At 41.4% G+C, this 18,253-nt stretch overlaps 1 protein-coding gene across 13 annotated transcripts in view; it reads left to right on the forward strand.

Moving 5' to 3' along the window:
• Positions 1 to 5,542: 5,542 nt before the first annotated feature.
• Positions 5,543 to 18,253, forward strand: part of PUM2 (pumilio RNA binding family member 2) — a 67,790-nt gene continuing 55,079 nt past the window's right edge. For 5 of the 13 annotated variants that reach the window (XM_056486883.1, XM_056486885.1, XM_056486887.1 and 2 more), the window contains exon 1: positions 5,543 to 5,763. Coding sequence is in view for 4 of the 13 variants with exons in the window: in XM_056486881.1 (XP_056342856.1) it covers positions 5,927 to 6,007 (81 nt within the window). In the remaining 9 variants the exon portion in view is untranslated. Of the gene's footprint in view, positions 5,764 to 5,913; positions 6,008 to 18,253 lie in introns of those variants that run through there. The other 8 variants (XM_056486881.1, XM_056486882.1, XM_056486890.1 and 5 more) reach the window with 3 other exon arrangements.

The following is an 18,253-nucleotide window of genomic DNA, read 5'->3' on the forward strand; positions in this document are numbered from 1 at the left end:
AAGCGTGCAAAAAAAAAAAATCCCTTTTATTCAGAGTTCTTGTTCCATTGCCTCAGATATTTCTTTGAACTTTTTTCCCCCTTTTAGAAATTAGAATGTTTACTTATTACCGCTTAATGAGTGACAATTAATTTGATGCCTAACTCTGAGGTTTCCTTCTTTGTACTGAGTATCATATGTAATCTTCAGCTCTAAGAGCCACAGCCTGCCTCTATCATGGAGAGTTCCTGGAACTTAATTCTCCACTGGAAAGAAAAATACACTTTGATTGAGACATGCAGGTTTTTTTTTTTTTAAACATAAGCATTGATGCCACTCTGTTGGCAAAGTGAATGTGAATATAAAAACCAGCTGGAGTTATGCCTGGCTTTGCTCTCCACAGCTACTCACTTTCATTCATGTACAAGGGGTGATGCCATTAGTGACTCTCATTGTCTCTGGTGGCTGTGACTCTGAGATTGTTTATGGAGTTTGCTCGGACCTCAGCCAATTATGAGGGGATGAATGACTCGGGGACCAAAGCCATCCTGCAAGAGAAACAAGTCTTCAGCTGACACCTCCTCCACCATTATAGCAGAGACTTACTTAGAAAAGCATTTCCAGGAGGGACATTTCTTTCTTGGGGCAAGTTCATGATGATCTGTGCTGCAGGGCAGTACACTCCACTCTCTGACACCTCCTCTCATGCATTTCCTTTAAACATCTTGCTCTTTTTCTTGCAGAATTATTATCTTGCTGATAATGTCTACAGGTGCAATGACCATTTATGCAACAACATGGCATGTCAGTATTTTAGAACAGTAGTATAGTAATGAGTCATTAAAAAATGGGATTAGTGACAAAATTTACTACAATTCTGAATTTTCTGTTGGTGCTAAACTCATGTGCACTAGCTCAGTATGTTATCCAGTTGCTATCTAGTCCGTAAAAAACCCAGAATACGTGGCCTTCCTTGAAGAAATTTCTTCCTTGAAGAAATCTGCACATGCAGATAGGGGGAAACAAATGGAAATAATACCACAATTTTGAGGAATAGAGCAGATTGGCCTTTTCAGCATACTGAGAGGCTGGCTGCTGTCAATTGGGTTTATGAACAAAATACTAGGGGAAGACCTTTTTGTACCATTTTTGTGTTAAATGGGAAGTTTGAAGGATAAGTAACTCTTCCAAGTAATTCCCACACGTAGGATAAAAAGCTTAAAACATGTAGTTTTAAACATTAAAACTGGAAATGGATGCAGTTGCATAATGTGGGTCAAATATTTCCATATTAGAAGAGAGGGCTCAGGCAGGCTGTGAAGATTGAGGGAATTCAGACAACAGTATCAGTACAAGGAGAAGCTGCAGAGACTGAGTTAATGAACAGCTTAGTGGTCAAAAGCAATAGAACAGATCAGCCCTGACTTAGCACATGAAGGGCTGTGGCAGGGAAAGGCTGTGCTTATGAAGCAATGGTGGGGCAAAAGGATGCATGAATGGGAGAGTCCCGCTGTGAAAAGAGTCTGCAGCTCCTAAACCTTTTTTTTCTGAGGTTCTGGGAACAGATTAGCCAAGGGGGAGGCTTGGCTTACTGGAGTAAACCCTCCTATGTATTATGGTCACTGCCAGCTAAAATATGAAATACAAACAAATTCCTATAGCATGCATCTAGCAGCATGTGTAGTGACTGTAGCATTTCAGACTCATCGATTTTATTAATTAATTTTAAGTCTCTTGACAAAATGGAATGCAGAACCCAATGCATTGGGTGTGGTATGCAGTGGTGATGTGGTAGAGTTAACTTCAGGATGGGATCTGCTCCTGCAAATGCATGAAAGTACATCCAGATCAGCATATTTTACCAAGATGTAGCTCACAAGGGGCATGCTAAGGATATAAACCACCATTCCAAGGCCCTGGACAGATCACTCCAATGGCTCCTGAGCTGTAGGGCTGTCCCTCAGTGAAGGTGTAGGTAGTTAACTCCAACTGCTGTTTCAGAGAACTCAGAGGTTCACACATCCATGACTGCCCCTCTTAAGCTATAGAATGACAGCTGGGGATTAGATGGAGGATAGTTAGGCTTGGGTTTGGACTACATGGTCATGAAATCCCTTCCAATCCAAACCCCATTAAACAGAAGATCTGAGACAAAGATATTGACCTCCTCCCTGCAGAACAGCCCAGTTGCAGCAGAGGGCAGCCAAAGTAGGCTGCTGATTTTGGGGACTCTCTCCAAGGAAGTCATGCCTGTAAATCTTGAACAAAAGAATCAAATCTGGGTGCTCCCCTGTCCTGGGAGTGAAGGACATCACACACTCTTTCTTTTAAAAGAGTGCAAGATTTTGCAGGGACCTTCATTTTTTATAGAGATGGTCTACCACATCTAGTGTTTCATTTTCATGGAGGAATACTTTTGCTTTAATACAGGTTGCTATCCTCATAGATCCAACAGCACTGTCTGTCAAAACTGCTGAGGGACATGAATATCATGGCACAGGATAAATTCTATCTATGTCCAAAGTTTTAGGTCCTGAATATTGTGGCTCTAGAGAATGCAGACATCTTCATGATTAGGCACTAGCTGAGCAGAGTTGCAGCTTTCAGTTTCTGTGAGTGTTCCTCATTAAGTGCCTTACCCAAGGTGTCAGAGGAAGAATGTGGAGGAAGGCAAAGGCATCCAGGCTTTCCATATCCTTGGCTACTGTCTTTAACTGTAGACTGTGTATTTGTTTAGTATTTTTCACTGAGGATACTTATTCACAGAAAAACCAAAGAATTTAAAGGAGTTTATCTGAAACGTCTGGAGTGTAAGCAGAGCCACGTCGGCTGTTAACACATCCTTGAAAAGAGGAATAGCTGGGAAAAACATTTTGTAATTGACTGATATCAAGTAAAACTATCTAAAGCATTAAGTATTTTTAAAGTTTCCACTCAGAACAAGGGTAAGAGAGAAAGGCATTTTTCCAACTATTTTAGCATGAGTCAAAAACTTTAGCGCCATTATCAAATTGTGAGATGTGTAGTAGTGGAATTGTTTTATTCTTTTTTTTTTTAGAAAAATACTTCAGAAAATAATAAAATAATTGTATTTATCAGATCAAATCCCAAACCGATTGCACTTAAACATTTTTCTGTTTCAGATCAGGTTGGGTTTTTCTGAGAAAAAGCACACTGAGAAGTACACTGATGTGGAAATCATACAAGCTTATGCTTACCAAATGCATGTTGAGTTCTTTGTGCAGATTTGATGCTTTATGCAAACACTGATTAGAATTATTGAGGACAAGCAGGGTCCCCAGAAGGGTCAGGGCTGGAGAGCTGGTGTAATGTAGACCAGCTGCTGTAAGTGTTCAGGATGCCAAGAGCATAACAGGGTTTCCTTCAGTCCCAGCTGGTCTGCACGAAGGGAAGGGCTGCCTTGGAGACTGTAGCTTAGATGCCTTCCCTCCCCAGTAAGCACAGGAATTGGCTTTTCAACCCTGCAGCCTCCCTGGAGACAGCCCCAGGTGGCAGTGGGATGGGACACTGGGGATCACAGAGATTAGCCACGTGAATGGCAGCAGGCTGCCGACATCTGAGTATTTAGCTGACTAGTATTAGGCTCAAGAAATCATTTTCAGTTCTTGCAGAAATGTTTCTATCTTTATCAGGAGCTGGGAACTTTTATGTTCTTAGCCATGTCTATAAATACTAAAAACAGTGAGGATTTTCTCCTTTGAGACATCTCTATTTTTAAGAACACAGTTGGTAGTCACAGACATCTCATGCACACAAGTGCTGCGCCAGCAGCAGCACCAGTACAGGTGCTATTCCTGCAGTGCAGCTTGCCCGGAGTCACTGTGACAGGCAGGGCCTGACTCCTCCTGCCCACACATCAAGGGGTCGGCAGCAGCGACCTGCAGTGCCCACAGCACCGAGAGCCAGCTTTTGTCTGAAGGTTGGATCTGCAGATGGCATCTGTCACTGCTTCCTGCAACAGAGCACTCTCTAACCAGGCTCTTGAAGAATGGGAAAAAAGGAAAAATAGGGGATTTTCTTGTGAAATGCGTGTTTTAAAATGTCACTGACATGCAGAGATCCCTCTGATTTTTAGAAGGTGCTGAAGATGCAGAATTTATGCTCATGTTGAGTGAGGTTATCAAGATGCAGCACTGGCAATGCCTACAGCAACAGCCTCTTGTGCCAGTGATCCCACCTTCAAGTCTCTCAGGGGAAGGGAATAATTGGCTCTTTGCTCAAAATCACCAGACAATAATTATTAGCCACAGCAGTTAACTCATAAATTAGTAACATTTTTGTTTGGTGTAACACACCAATGCAAATGGCACATCCCACGGGTGATGCTGGGTGTGGGGACCTCAGGAGTCACCAGGGACCACTGGAGACCCCTCAAACAGGCCTCGCCTCCCCTTTGTATCCCAGGCCCTCAGGTGGGCACCACCTCCCACCGCCACACTTCCCAAAAGGGCTAAAATCACAGAATTGTTAGGGCTGGAAGGGACCTCTGGAGATCATCTAGCCCAGCTCCAGCCAAGGCAGGGTCACAGGAATGTGACCAGGTGAGTTTGGAATGTCTCTGGACATGAAGATTCCACGACCTCCCAGGGCAGCCTTTTTCTGTGCTCTGCCACCCTCAGTGTAGTTTTTCCTCATGCTGAGATGGAGCTGCTTGTGTTTTAGTTCATTGCCACTGCTCCTGTCACTGGGTACCGCTTAGAAGTCTGGCACCAGCCAGGCACTTCAGGCTGGAGGAAACTGAGGGCAGACTTCATTTCAGTCTTCAGCATCCTCATGAGGGGGAGTGGAGGGGCAAGTAGCAATCTTCTCCCTGGTGACAGTGACAGGATCCAAGGGAGCAGCTCGAAGCTGTGTCAGGGGATGTTTAGGAAAGGTTTTTCACCCAGAGGTTGGTTGGACACTGGAACAGGCTGACCCAGGTCACAGCACCAAGCCCAAGAGAGCTCAAGAAGAGCTTGGACTACGTTTTAAGGCACATGGTGTGACTCTTGGGATGTCCTGTGCAGGGCCACAAGTTGGACTGCTTGATCCTTATGGGTTCCTTCCAACTCAGCAAATTCTATGATTCCCTGATCCTCTTAGCACCTGCCTTTTACATTCTTACATGCATTATTGAAATTCCCCCTCTGTTTTCTCTTGACTGAACAGGCCCAGCTCCCACACTGTCTTCACATGCGGGAGATGCTCCTGACCCTACTCCGTCTTTGTGGCTTCCGCTGGACCCTCTCCAGTATCTCCTTGTGTTTCTCGAACAGAGAGCGCAGCGGAGACGCCAAATGAGTGCGAACACACACACACACACACACACACACACACACACACACACACACACACACACACACACACACACACACACACACACACACACAATCACCTGCCCTGTCCCGTGTGGGAAGGACACGGACGGGCACGCTGAGGGCGGCGCGCGGCGCATGCGCGGCGGAAGGGCCGGGGGCCGCCGCTCCTCCCTCCGCCTCCCCGCGGGCCGGGCCGGGCGCGCAGGCGCGGCGGGGCCGGGGCGGGCAGGGGCGGCGGGGCCGAGCGGCGGCGGCGGCCGGGGGGAGCGGCCGGGGAGGTGCAGCCGCGCTCTCGCTGTCCCTGTCCCTCCGCGCCATGTTGTTGTGAGCGCCAGGCGGGCGGGAGGGCAGGCAGGAAGGAGCGGCGCCCAGCGGGAGCGGCAGGAGGAGGAGGAGGAGGAAGGGGCCGGCGGGCGGGCAGGCGTGTCCCAGCGGCCGCTCCGGCTCCATCGCCGCCAGCCAGCCCGTGAGTACCCCCGGGGGGCCGGCGCCGCGCTGGGAAGGCCGCGGGCGGGCGGAGCGGGCGGGCGGGCCCCCCTTCCTCCAGCCCCCTTTTGTCTGCGGGCTCGGCTGCGCGCCGAGGGAGGGGATAGGGAGGGAGGAGGAGGAGGAGGAGGGAGGAGGGGGCCATGTTGTGGCAGGTCACCGGGCGGCGCGGGGCCTGCGCGGCGGCCTCGCCGCCTTTGTGTCCGCCCGGCAGCGGCGCCGAGGTGCGGACGGAGTGAGCGCCGTGAGGGGCGGCGGCGCCGCGGAGCGAGCGAGGGAGGGAGGGGCGGCATTGTGCGCTCGGAGGGGTCGGGGAGCCGAGCCCGGCCCGGCGGGGCGTGCGGGGCCGGGCTGGTGCCCGGGAGAGCGGCGGGGGCCCGGGGCAGGCGGAGGGGGCGCAGCGCTGGGGCTACAATGGGCTCGGGGGAAGCGAGACGGGGGCGGCGCTCGGACCCCGCGGGCCGTTGCGTGGCTGGGATCACACGGGCTTTGTTCGAACGTACGAAAAACTCGAGTTATTTTTTTAGTGCTCTTAAAGATAATAACCGCTTCCTGAGCGTGCAGCGAGAAGGCCAGATGCCTTTGGTAGCTGGTAGCACACAATGAAGCGATAGGGTTTGGTTTTGCTTCAAACGTTCCTGTGCAGACCACAATAACAAGAAGTTGAGGAAAATGTCTCCTGTCCTGAGTGGATCGTGCGTACAGCGAACAGTTTGGGGTTAATCTCCGGGGCAGTTATTGTGCAAAGATTTTTGTTTTTTGTTTTGGCGTTGTTTTCTTTCGTTTATTTCCTAAGGCCAGGTTCTTATTTCCTTGAGAGAAAATTAATATTTTTGGGAGGGTTTATATTCTTCTGGTTTACAGTTTGTAGTAAGATGGCTTAATACCAAAATGTGCAGCGTGTTTGAGATGTGATAAAGAGGTTCTTATCACCTGATTTCGGGTTGCTTTTTTCTGAGCATTTAGATGTATATGAGCAATGAGAATGAGTAAAACTCTTAATTCGCCTAATATTCACTTATATGCTACACGTTAACAAAATACTTTGAGGTTTATTTTCCTTTCTCTTTGTTGCATCTCTGCTGAGAGGTCAGGCCTTCGTAGTTTCAGTGAGCTCATGGTGTAGCTTTTCAGGTATGTGGGGTATGAGTGTATTCGAAATATAATTACTGTGCCATGTTACCATTTTTACACATAAAAGATGTTTTTTTGTTACATTTAGTCACGTCTAGGTTTAAAACCAGATGTTAGCAACAGTCCCAGTTTTGTTGAGAAGCTGAGGGAAACGTTGCCTGCTTTGCTCAACAGCTCTGTGTCAATGCGAATATAAATATGCTAGGGAAGTGGGAGAAGGAAACTCGAATGAAAAGGGAAATGCTAATTTAGTGGTGGTGTAGTTTGGGTTATATGTGTGGAAATGACACCAAATCACCTGACAGTTTTTTCTAAGGTGTTCAGAGTTGAAAATTTGGAATTTGGCCCAGCAGAGTGGTTAGTAGGCAAATGCATGTGAGAAACTGCTTGATAATGCACATTCTGCCGTTTATGTGAATGTTGCTCATAGGAAAGTCCATGTTATTTGAATACTATTTTTCTGCATTAGTAAGAATTATTTGGTTTTATTTTTTTCCTGTAGTATCACTGTGTAGTACTGAATCTTCTGTGTTAGGGATGTTGGCACAGCGCTGAGGCCACTGTAATTGTATCTGGTATCTTGATTGAGGTAATAGTGCAAGCAGTTGGCTGAAAGAGCTGGGCTTGCCTGTCTTTTTATGAGAAGGTGCCTCTTGTTATGACAGTTTATATTAAATCTCACATTGTATTGTGGAGTACACTGAAGGCTTTATGTAGCTGTTTTCCTTGGGTATTTCTCTGCAGTGTTCTCGGTGGGCCAGATGTTGCAGATGTTTAGGGCAAGCGTGTTAACAGAACATCAGCTTGCTGAATATTGTGAACTAGATCTGATTTTTAAACAGCACTTTCTAATTCACTTTTAGATATTGCCAACTCTCCTTAATCTAGTGATATTTGAGTGTACACTGAATAATCAGCATGTGAAGAAGCACTGTCCTTGATAATTTCATCTTTTTCTTTGTACAGTGGTTTCCAAAATCCCGAAATTATTAGACCCAAGTTTTTATACCCAGGCAAGTAAGCCAGTAGAAGGTTTGAATTCCTACTTGTATGTCTTCCTGCTTTTTTTTTTTTTTTTTTTAATGTGGAATTATATGAAAATTTACTGTCTGCTGCACTAGACAGAAACCTAAATTCTCTTGAATGTTAAATTTTGTGTTGAGAGTCTCCTGTAAAATGAGCATTAATACATTGTGTTTTCTTTTGAAGAAGTTTGGTAGAAACTCTACAGAGGAAACAACATAAGACAGTAGACGTGATGTATAAATGCTTCTCATTGTGTGTATCAAGTGTAGGTATGTAAGAGAGCTATCAATCTTCTTTCTCATCAAGTAATTTAGGTGAAAGTGTTTGCCTCATTTAATTGGGATTTCCCCACCCAAAACATTACTGTTGACTTGCTTATTCTTCATAAGCCAGTGCCCAGGCCTTTGTCTTGGGAATGAGGAAAGAAATCTTTCCTTTAAAAGCTCCTGTAACAAATAATACCAGTTGTGTAATGTTGGTAGTAATGAAGTTGGAGGCACTTCATAGTCATATAGTGGAAAAGCATTTTCAATTACATCAAAACATGTAAAGGATTCCGTTCTAGCTGCTCCAGTGTCATTCCAAACAAGTTGTATAAAATTTATGCAATGGCCTGCATGATGAAACTTTACAGCAAGATTTAGTTTGGATCCCACTCAGAGTACCTGCTGTGGCTTTTAGAATAGTAGGCAAGAGTTGATATGTGAAATGTTTAGCTTACAAATAGAGACCACTTATTTCTAAAGATTGTATTTCATTATTGCTTAACAGATACTTTTTCTAAACATGGTTATTTAAGAGCAGTTCTGAGGAGGTTATGACAACCATCTTAGGAGTTAAGAAGGAAATGCAAAGCTCTATAGCAAAAGCATGTCAGTAATAATCCATGTTTGACTTTTTTTGCCAGTTCTCTGTATATGTATCCATTAGTGCTAAACTCGAGTGGTGACATGATCTATCCTCTGCACCTAATGCTAAAAACACAGCCTTTCTAGGCAGCCTTAATTTTTGACAACAAATATTTGTGTACCTTGGACTAAGTAATCTGGTGTATCTTTTGTAGTTGTGATTATTTTTAATTTTCTTCATTAAGGTATTGGCAAAAGTCTCGGTTACAGGTAATAGGTGTGGTTGTCTGTCTTTCCATATAATGCTTCCAGTATATAAATCCTAGTGGACATAAGTGGAGTCATGTCAGACCTGTATGTTCATATTTTTGCTACTAGATTTCATGCATGATTTTTAGGAAGAGTTTTGGGTGATGGATTGAACTAGTCATATAGTCATTTTGCATGACTGATATGAAGTTTCATGTAGAATTGGATCATCAATCTCTTCAAAGAGGAAGTGAGTTCTTAAAAGCTGCATTAAGTTCTGTAACTCTTCACGTGTGTGTATTGATTAAATACAAAGCTAGACTTGCTGGAAATGGCTTTGTGTAGTTGATCTAAAAATAAGGAGTCTGACTTGACTCATATTTTTCAAGTATCTTCTGTTTATCTCCTTTGTGAAATATATTGTTTCAATTTTAGTTGGTACAGTGGTACATGGTGTGGTACAGTGATGAGTTAATCATGTAGTCTGAAGAAGTTGCAGAACTCAAGTTGCTACTACGTGTAACTAGTAGTGTATCTACCATGTAACTGTCTATATTATGTTTTTCCTTAAAGATGTGACATTTGGTAGTCTGTAAGACTCAGTGAATAAGGTAGAATTGTGTAGAGGGATTAAAGGACTGGCTTTTGTCTATATTTGAGATCTAAGTGTTGTAGTCTGATTTAATATCTATCCACATATGTTAGATTTTATTTGGACTTACCATTTTCCTTTAGCATGACAAATAAGACATTTCTTGGACTTGAATAATTTTTTTTTTCTCCCTTAAAAAATACTTATTTTATATTGTAGGTGGTATTTGGGGTTTTATTTATGTCCATTCACATACTAAAAGGCTGATAGTATGTCAGTTATGGTAGATTAGGAATGTGTGGAGATCATTAAGTGTGGTTGTTCTGGCAGGGACAATTATTTGTTCCTGAGAGGATTTTTTCGATACCAGGGTATTTCACTGTTGTCACTTATAATTGTTTTAAACCAAGTCTTAAATGTTTCACAGGTGAGCTGATGAATTTAGTTTTAATCTGAGTCTGAAATCTTTATTTTATGAAGACCCTCACATGTACTGTTGTGTGGCTTAGAGACATTTAATGTGAATTATTCTGTTAGAATGTTATGTGGCTTAACACATTTGAAGGAACAACTGAGGCTGGGCTGTAAGAGTGAGATGTAGTTCAGATAGAGAAGTTAGTTTTCTGTGCTACTTTGTTACATAGTACTAATTATAGAATCAGACATAGCAGTATAACAGAATTAGTGGTTTTACACATCATGCTGAGTAATAATGTAAAAGAAACTGCTGCCTTTGTGATTGAAAATTGTATTTTGATTTTTTTAGTAAGGAAATACGTGGGCAAGCATATATAATGTATTGAGCGCTATCATTTTAATATATTGTTTTGTAAAAACCTCTGCTGTGCTTTTTTTTCCTTTGGAGTTCTAGTTTGGCAGGGGCATTTAAGTTTCAAAGTCTGAATCAGAAAACATATTTCCCTATAAATACTGTTGTTGTATTGCTTGGACTTAGTCGGTTGTTTTTTTCCCCAGTCTTAATTATAAGAGCTATATATTTAAAGATATGTAGGAGAGCCTTTTATGTTATCAAGAGTTTTTCTTTTAAGCTTTCTATGTGAAGTTCCTGTGTCCTCGTAGGCGTGGATGAAGTGTCCTGGCTGGAGATCAGAGGCATGGTGCATGTGAACATTGATCCAGAAGCCAGTGGGGTTTGGAGTAGGGGTTGCCCCAGCTGGAGCAGTAGCTGCACTAACATCAGGGCCCAGTTCAGGTGGAAGCACATGAAACACTCCTCACAGCATCCCTGTAACTGTGGTGTCAGGTGCTTCCAGTATCCAGGTACCCTTCAGTGGATGTTCTCCATGCCACAGTTGGAATTTCTTCCAGCAGCAGGCTGGAGGGCAGCTGTGTGTCTGGCAAACGCTGCTGGCCCACAGGAGTTGGTGTTTGTATAAGTCGTACAGTAGGTCGTTGATCTGCTTTTCATTGGAACAGTTGCTGTGTTTTGTGTCAAATCCACACATTTAAGAACAATATGTGTGAATTAAGGTGATTTTTCAAGGCTGTAATAATACAACCTGAAACTTGCCATTAATTTTGTTAAAGCAGTTATACACGAAACTGCATAAAATAATTTTGAAATGTTCAGTTGGAACCATTTGTTTAACTTGCATAACTATATCATATTTTTCTGAGTGCCTATTTTTTATCAGAATATGATAAAATAATTAGTTTTGAATTTAAGCAAAGCAACTGGTTCAGTTTGAAAAGGACTCACTCCTGGTAGGCTTTATGGGAAGTAATATGCATTTAGTACTGAGTCTTAGTTGTTACACTTAGAGATAAGAATGTTTTATTCAGGTGAAATAGAAATAGAATTAAGTGTAGATTAAAATGTAACTCTCCTTTTGCATATGGTAACTTAGAAGAAAAAAAAAATCAGTTTTAAGCCTTTTGCTCTCAAATGTTTGATACAGCTTCCCACTTTTCTTTTAAAAACTTTTGTTTGGATTTGAAGGTAGGAATTACTTTCTCCCCCAGGGTTCTGGTAGTGTGCCACAGTTTAGATCCACAGGGAACTTTTTGCATCTTCCCAAGCCCAAGGACACAGGGACTGTACTCAAAAATGTAGTAAGTATAGGAAATGTAAATGTAGCAAATGTAAATAAACAAAATTTGCTGACCTTACAAGCAGAATGCCTGTTGGGTCTTCGTCTTCTTTGCCACCTGTTCTTCCTCATTCTTTAGTTTCTTTTGGCATTTTGTTTCTGGCTTTCCCTTTTACTATTTTCTTCCTCTTACATTGACCTACATAACAAAATAGAAAACCTTTTACCTGACATCCTGCTTCATGCTGTATTGTATTCTTTATTACTTGTACAGAAGCCATAAAGCAGTTTTGTAAATCTAAAATTCTACAATATTTTATTTACCCATATGGATACACTTCCTGAGAATGAAGATGATGAGTTTTTCCTTCCTAATGCAAATTGCACAGGTAGTGGTGCTGATTTCCACTAGCATTTCTCAAGGCTGATATATTGTGTAGGTAAAATTATTCACAGATCAGTAAATGCTGAGTAAGAGTTGCATCTGCCTTCTGCCACCTGCTTTCCATCCACAATTATCAGAGCCATACCTTTATCAGCAGCTTTGGTTAGTTCAGTTAGGTCTATCCAAATACTTCTGGATTCCTCTCAAAGGTGAATGTCATGAACCTCATATGTGTTTTCTGGTAACTTGAGTGGGAGAAGCAGAGGAACTATTGTTAATTTTTTAAGTGCTTCAGTGGTTCTGTGCATTATAAAGATTTGGTGAAGGGCAAGCTGCTCTTTGCTATGCATTATCCATGTGGGAATAGTAGTTTTCAGCTTACTGTAATCCTCATTTTACTGTTGTGCCATTTTTTGATTTATTTGCTCTCATTCTTTCATAGCAGTATACACCAGCAGAAAGCAAGGACAGATCAGAGGACTTCTCTGTTTCAATTCTTTGATTTGAGTTCTGTGTACCAGTATTCTTTGGGATTTAGATAATAAGATGGAGGTTACTGAGGTGTTTTGAGTGTTTTGTTGTTTTTTTTTGAGGGGGTTCGGTTTTTTGAGGTGGCTGGTTTGTTTGTTGTTTTGTTGTTGTTTTGGGGGTTTTTGTTTTGTTTTTTAAGAACAGAAGAGTATAGGGTTAGATGTGGTAAAGAAATGGGTTTTCTAGAATTTATATTTATGCAAAAAGTGGAAGGAGTTTAGCTGGGATTGTATTCTCTGTCTACTCCACAGACTGTGTAGGTTAATATATTAAAAATAGAATTTTTTATGCATCCAAAGAAAAAATGGGAAGAAAGCTAATAGAAGTAAATATAGTAGATAAACATCTTGTAATGTCTGATGTTCAGAGAATCATTGAATGGTTTGGGTTGGTAGGGACCTTAGAGATCATCCAGTTCCAAGTCCCCACCTTGCCATGGGCAGGGACAGATTCCCCTAGATCAGGTTGCTCAAAGCCCTATCCAGCCTGGCTTTGAATACTTCCAAGGATAGGGCAGCCACAGCTTCTCTGAGCAAATGGTAAAGGTCTCCTCAGAGCCTTCACTTCTGTAGACTGAACAGCCCCAGCTCTCCACCAAAACCCCAAGAGCTTCTCCCCAGCATTGCACTACATCCAGGGACGGTCTTCTGTTAAATAAGTCCCATGAGTTTAAGGCCTTAACTGGTTTTTTCAAGTAAATAAAGAATGTGGAAAAACCTTGTATCTACTTTCATACCAGAAGATAGCTGATACTTTTTAACTGACACTGGGAGATACATAGAAGCAAGTTGAGAGAGTTGTTGAGGGCGATAAGACAAGCAGATCAGCTTGGCTGGAGTTACTAATGGATTGTGAAGAATATTTAAATTAGTTACAGTGCTAAAGAATCTCGGTAAGAGAATAAGAAGTTGATAAATATACTTCATTCATTAATTGCAAGAAATTAATTCCTGGGAAGACCAGTGAAACGTTATCTTGATCTTCTGAAAGCCATCTGAAATATCTTCAAAAGAACTGAACATAAGGCAAGACAATGTCTTTAGTAAAGATAATTATTTGTCTAGTAGGATCTTTAATTTTTACTGTGGGTAAAGACTGAGGAATTGCTTGTCAGTGTTCCTTATAAGGCGTTATTGAGGAATGAACTGTGGGAATTATTGATGAAGTGTCAATAGTTGGAAGGCAGTTCATGCCATTAATAAGATGCTTTAACTTTTGGTCAGCCTTGAAGTGATCAAGTAGTTGGATCAGATGATTCCTTCCAGCTGAAATATTCTATTATGTGTTAATTCACAGTAACATTGGAAGGCTTTGATCGCCCAGGGAAAGATCAAGTGGGTTATCCTGGAGATCCATGTAATATTGAGGCTTAGTGTGCCCTAATTTCAAAATTATCAAGACTAGTGGAAGAACTCCAGGCAGCACACACAAGAGAAGAGCAGGAAATTCAAACTCACCACGTGGAATTGAATTCAACACGTGGTTGAAATGGAAAATTCCTTTTGCTAAGTGTACATTTGACACATTGGTGTCCAAATTAACCAACCACTGGCTCAGAACTAACACCATTGTCAGAACATGTAAGAACATATAACAGAACGCATAAGAGGCACAGAAATACTCAAATTGTTAATATTCTCAATCTCTTGTGTTCTTCTGTATCTGCTCCAACTGCAGCAATAAAAATTGAAGTGGAGGACAGCAGTTGCTAATGGCCAACACTTCAGAGACTTGAACTACTTTGCAGGCCGAGTGGGAGTCTCTAAACAATACTTTGCAGCATAGAAGAGGGCAGATGCTAGAGGAGCATGTTCTGCATGAGAGTTGATAGCCAGAAGTCTTTGGACACTCAGCTGAGTAGTAGTGCATGCACAACTCCTCAGTACAAGATGCCAAAGCCAGCACCGTTAATCTGAGTCATCACACCACCATTGACACCTTCCATATTAAAACAGCAGTGACCGTCCAGTCACTGACAAAGTTAAATATCAACTCCTTAATCTGGAGATAATCATCCCTGACTCTCATAAATATTTCTTTAGACTATTTAATAGTGAAAAGAGTTATAAAGGATAATGAGCTAAGTATGAAAACTATTTCACTTGAGGTTTTGACTTTTTTTTCTTTCCCTCAACACCAAAAAAGAATTTCAGTCTCTGGTAGCAGAGCATTTGGGGAAGACTGCTGTGTGCTGTGGCATCATCCTTTTGTTCACTTCCCCATGGAGCTGCAGATAGGTTAGTGATCTGTTTGTCATTAATTCACATCATTTCAGAAATGAAGAACTGTCTAGGATAGAAAGGCATAGTGATCATCGATCAGTATGTAATATTTGGAGTTACAGAGAAGAAGTTTTTGTAAAGTCAGGATATATTTTTTAGGATGTTGAGACTACCTGTGGATGCTCTTTTTACATGCTGAAGCAAACGGCTATAGCAGTGTGGTACTGCCCAGGCTACTTGTCCATATACTTCCCTCCCTCATCACAGAAGTAGTTAAACACTTCATTAGTTTAATCTAATTATTTTGGGTTGCGAATTTTAACATGACCTGGGTGTCTTTGCTTCTTGCTTTTGAAGAAGCAAGAGTTGATAAGCAAGACTGACAAGAGGAAAGCTTTGGCTGTAGCAGCCTTCTCCAAAAATCCAAAGGGTAGTGGTGCTATAAACAAAAGAACATAAATGTGTCTTTACACAAAGTTTCAGTTGAGCTGCAGTTGCTGCAACTCATTTGTGTTAGAATTGACAAACATCTCAAAGTTTTGTGAGTAGCTGCTGTAACAATGAAAAACCCTTCCTTGGAGGGGAAGAGGAGAGAACAAAGGGAAGAGTCCTACTGAGTTCAAGAGCTTTTTGGCACTTCTGTGGTCTGGAGGAGAAGCTGTTGGTTTCAGTTTTTGCAAGAAGCCATCTGATTTCTGTGGGGTCTATTAGAACTAATATAGTCATAAGATAATGTATAGATGCTATTAAACTAGCAAAATGTGCAAATACTTAACAGGATGAAACAGACAATTCATAGCAAAAAAAGTCGGCATTGGTTTTAATAAGATTATTTTGTCTGTTGTTCAAATAAGATAGACTAATATGTTTGTGCAATAGGAATTGGGAAATCATTTTCCCATATGAGACCTCACTGTCATGTAGCCATCCCTTGAAACAATGAACATAATCTCTTCATTCAAATTGAGAACAACATAATCTGTTTCTTGACCTTACAATGGGAATTGCGTTTCCTAAATCATTAGTTCTTCCTTTTATAGATTTTATTTAAAGCTGTCCCTAGAAATCTAAATGTGCTTGCAGTCCATTTTTTTTTCCTATCTTTGTTTGCAAATTTTAGTTCAGCTTACAAGTGAAGTGTATTTGCGAAATATAACTATTTTAAAGTGATTCCAAAATAATTTTCATAAACAGGTTAAGGCTTTTTCAAGTGTTAATCACCTTTACAACAGAAATACTTTAATTGCTAGTTTTTCATTGTAATAGCTCAAGTTTTATCTTAGCTGATTGATGGGGTTATTCTCCCGGTTAAGTTAACATTGCTCTCAATCTGTTCTGAAAATAATTTCTTTCTGTTTCTGCAAGCAACAAGTTCTCTAATAACTTTTTTGTGTAAGTATTATCTTTCTGTGCTTGGGTTTGCACTGGTTTAATTTTGAGTTTGCTGCTGTCATCAGTTAGCTCCAGTAGCATTTAGCTCCACCAAACTAGACACTCAGATTATGGTTGCTGAGTGTATGATTTAGGCAGCTTCTCAAACTTGCAAATAACTAAAACTTTTCAAGCGTCACAAGCTAGGAAAAGAATTCTTAGACTGAAAGAATTTTCCATTGTGCCTAGAGGAGAGCTGAAGGGGGAGGGCATTTGATTCCTGTTTTGAAAAATCTGTTCCCTGTTAAAACATCTTGTTTAATACATTGCTGGTGAGATTTTTCTGTCATAGTAGTGCTGCATGAGACAGGGCAAATACTGTGAGTTCTTTGAGTGAATTGTAAGGTGGGGCCTTTTCTTCTGTTAAAAAAATTAAATGCCTTGCAACTTGCTTAGTGAGATACCACCTTATTGCCTGCTTGTGACTCTCAGTTCTGATAGCAGACATAGCTGGAAAGAGGAAATGTATGTGTCTTTCCCCTCCCTTTGACTTGAAGTAGCTGAAAAAGGAGTATTTTGTGATTTATTGCAACATGGTTTCATGTAATAGAACTGAAAGAAAAGCACTGAGAAATTTTCGGTGATATCCTTTAGAGCACTTCCCTAGATAGAGAGAAGAAAATTACAGCATTGATTTTTGCAGATACTTGGTTTGTTTTTTTACTATTTTCCAGCATGTAGTATGTGGAATAGAGTTTAATGTGAACTGTCATCAGGGCAGGGAAAAGGAGAGTAATTTCAGTCACCTGACTGTGCAAGCAAGTTTGTTCTGTGTGACTTATATTCTTTAGAGACTCATTTTCTTAATCACTCCTTCCAATCACATTTGCTGTTTCTGTGCATCTGCACAGTTTCTGACCTTTTCAGCAGCATTTTGAGCTGCAGTTGATGGTTTTGGCCAGTGAGGAACTTGGCCAGTTCTCCCCCGGTGCATATTGTCTCCTGTGGTGTCACTGCTACCTCCTGCATGTGGACTTTGTATTAGTCATTTCTTGATTAAATATCTTCACCAGTGTCCTTTTGCTGTCCAACATATCCCTTTATATTTCCACCTGCTTTGATGTCTCCAAATGCCTGGCAAGCATTGTCGAATGTCTTCATGTGAATGACTGCTTTATTCTCACGTTACCAATTTGGTTTCTTGTTGTTCTTTGTAATATCTTACACTTAGAGGTCTTTGAAGCAGAGTCCTTCATACTTTAGTGCTTATTCAGTAATTAGCATAGGGAGAGCCTGGTTTGATACTATAGCAAACAAATAGCATGTGGTCAGCTGTGCATTATTTGCATATAGATAAACTATGGTGTGTGCTTGTGCAGCAGTGGCTTTGCACACAATCCTTTCAGGTCTGTGAGAAATTGCTGACTCCAGCATAAACCTGAACATAGTGCTGCTTCCAGAGGGAGTGATGGTTGGGAGCAGCCTTGGAGCACCAAGTAGGAACCCAGGACCTGAGCTGAGTGTTGTATGGAGCCATCTGGAGTTGTTTGCATTCATTCCCATGTGTTCCAGGTTCTAGGTGAGATTGTGAGTGAGGCCTTGCTCTAAACATGATTATTTTGTGGATGTGGAGTTTTGTCCTAAAGTTAAAACTTGCTTAAGGCATTCTAGGAGAGTTTTACATGACATCCAGGTTGTGGCAGCCAGTAAACTTGGCTAAAAATAACTGCATATAGGCATTCAAGCATTTTGTATTTGCAGCAAATGTCTTCATATGTTCTTATTCATTTCCTAACATAATTCATGGTGTCAAGAAAATGAAAGGATAGTTTAGTGTTAGTTCTTTTGCTTAATCTAAGTTCTTATCTGTTTGCCTTTTTTAAAATGTGATTTAAAATTGGTAGTTTTGAAAATATGGCACTGCTGTATTGCACAGAGGAGCTGCATTTAGCTTTCTGAACTCCCTTGATTTGGTACCAATTACAGAGTGAAGAAGACTCTTGTGTGTCTTCATGAAGTTGTGTGAAACCTGTTTTTCTCTTCAGTGTAAAGATGAAGTGA

Source organism: Oenanthe melanoleuca, chromosome 3 (genome assembly GCF_029582105.1).
Source record: "Oenanthe melanoleuca isolate GR-GAL-2019-014 chromosome 3, OMel1.0, whole genome shotgun sequence".
NCBI classification, from domain to species: Eukaryota; Metazoa; Chordata; class Aves; order Passeriformes; family Muscicapidae; genus Oenanthe; species Oenanthe melanoleuca.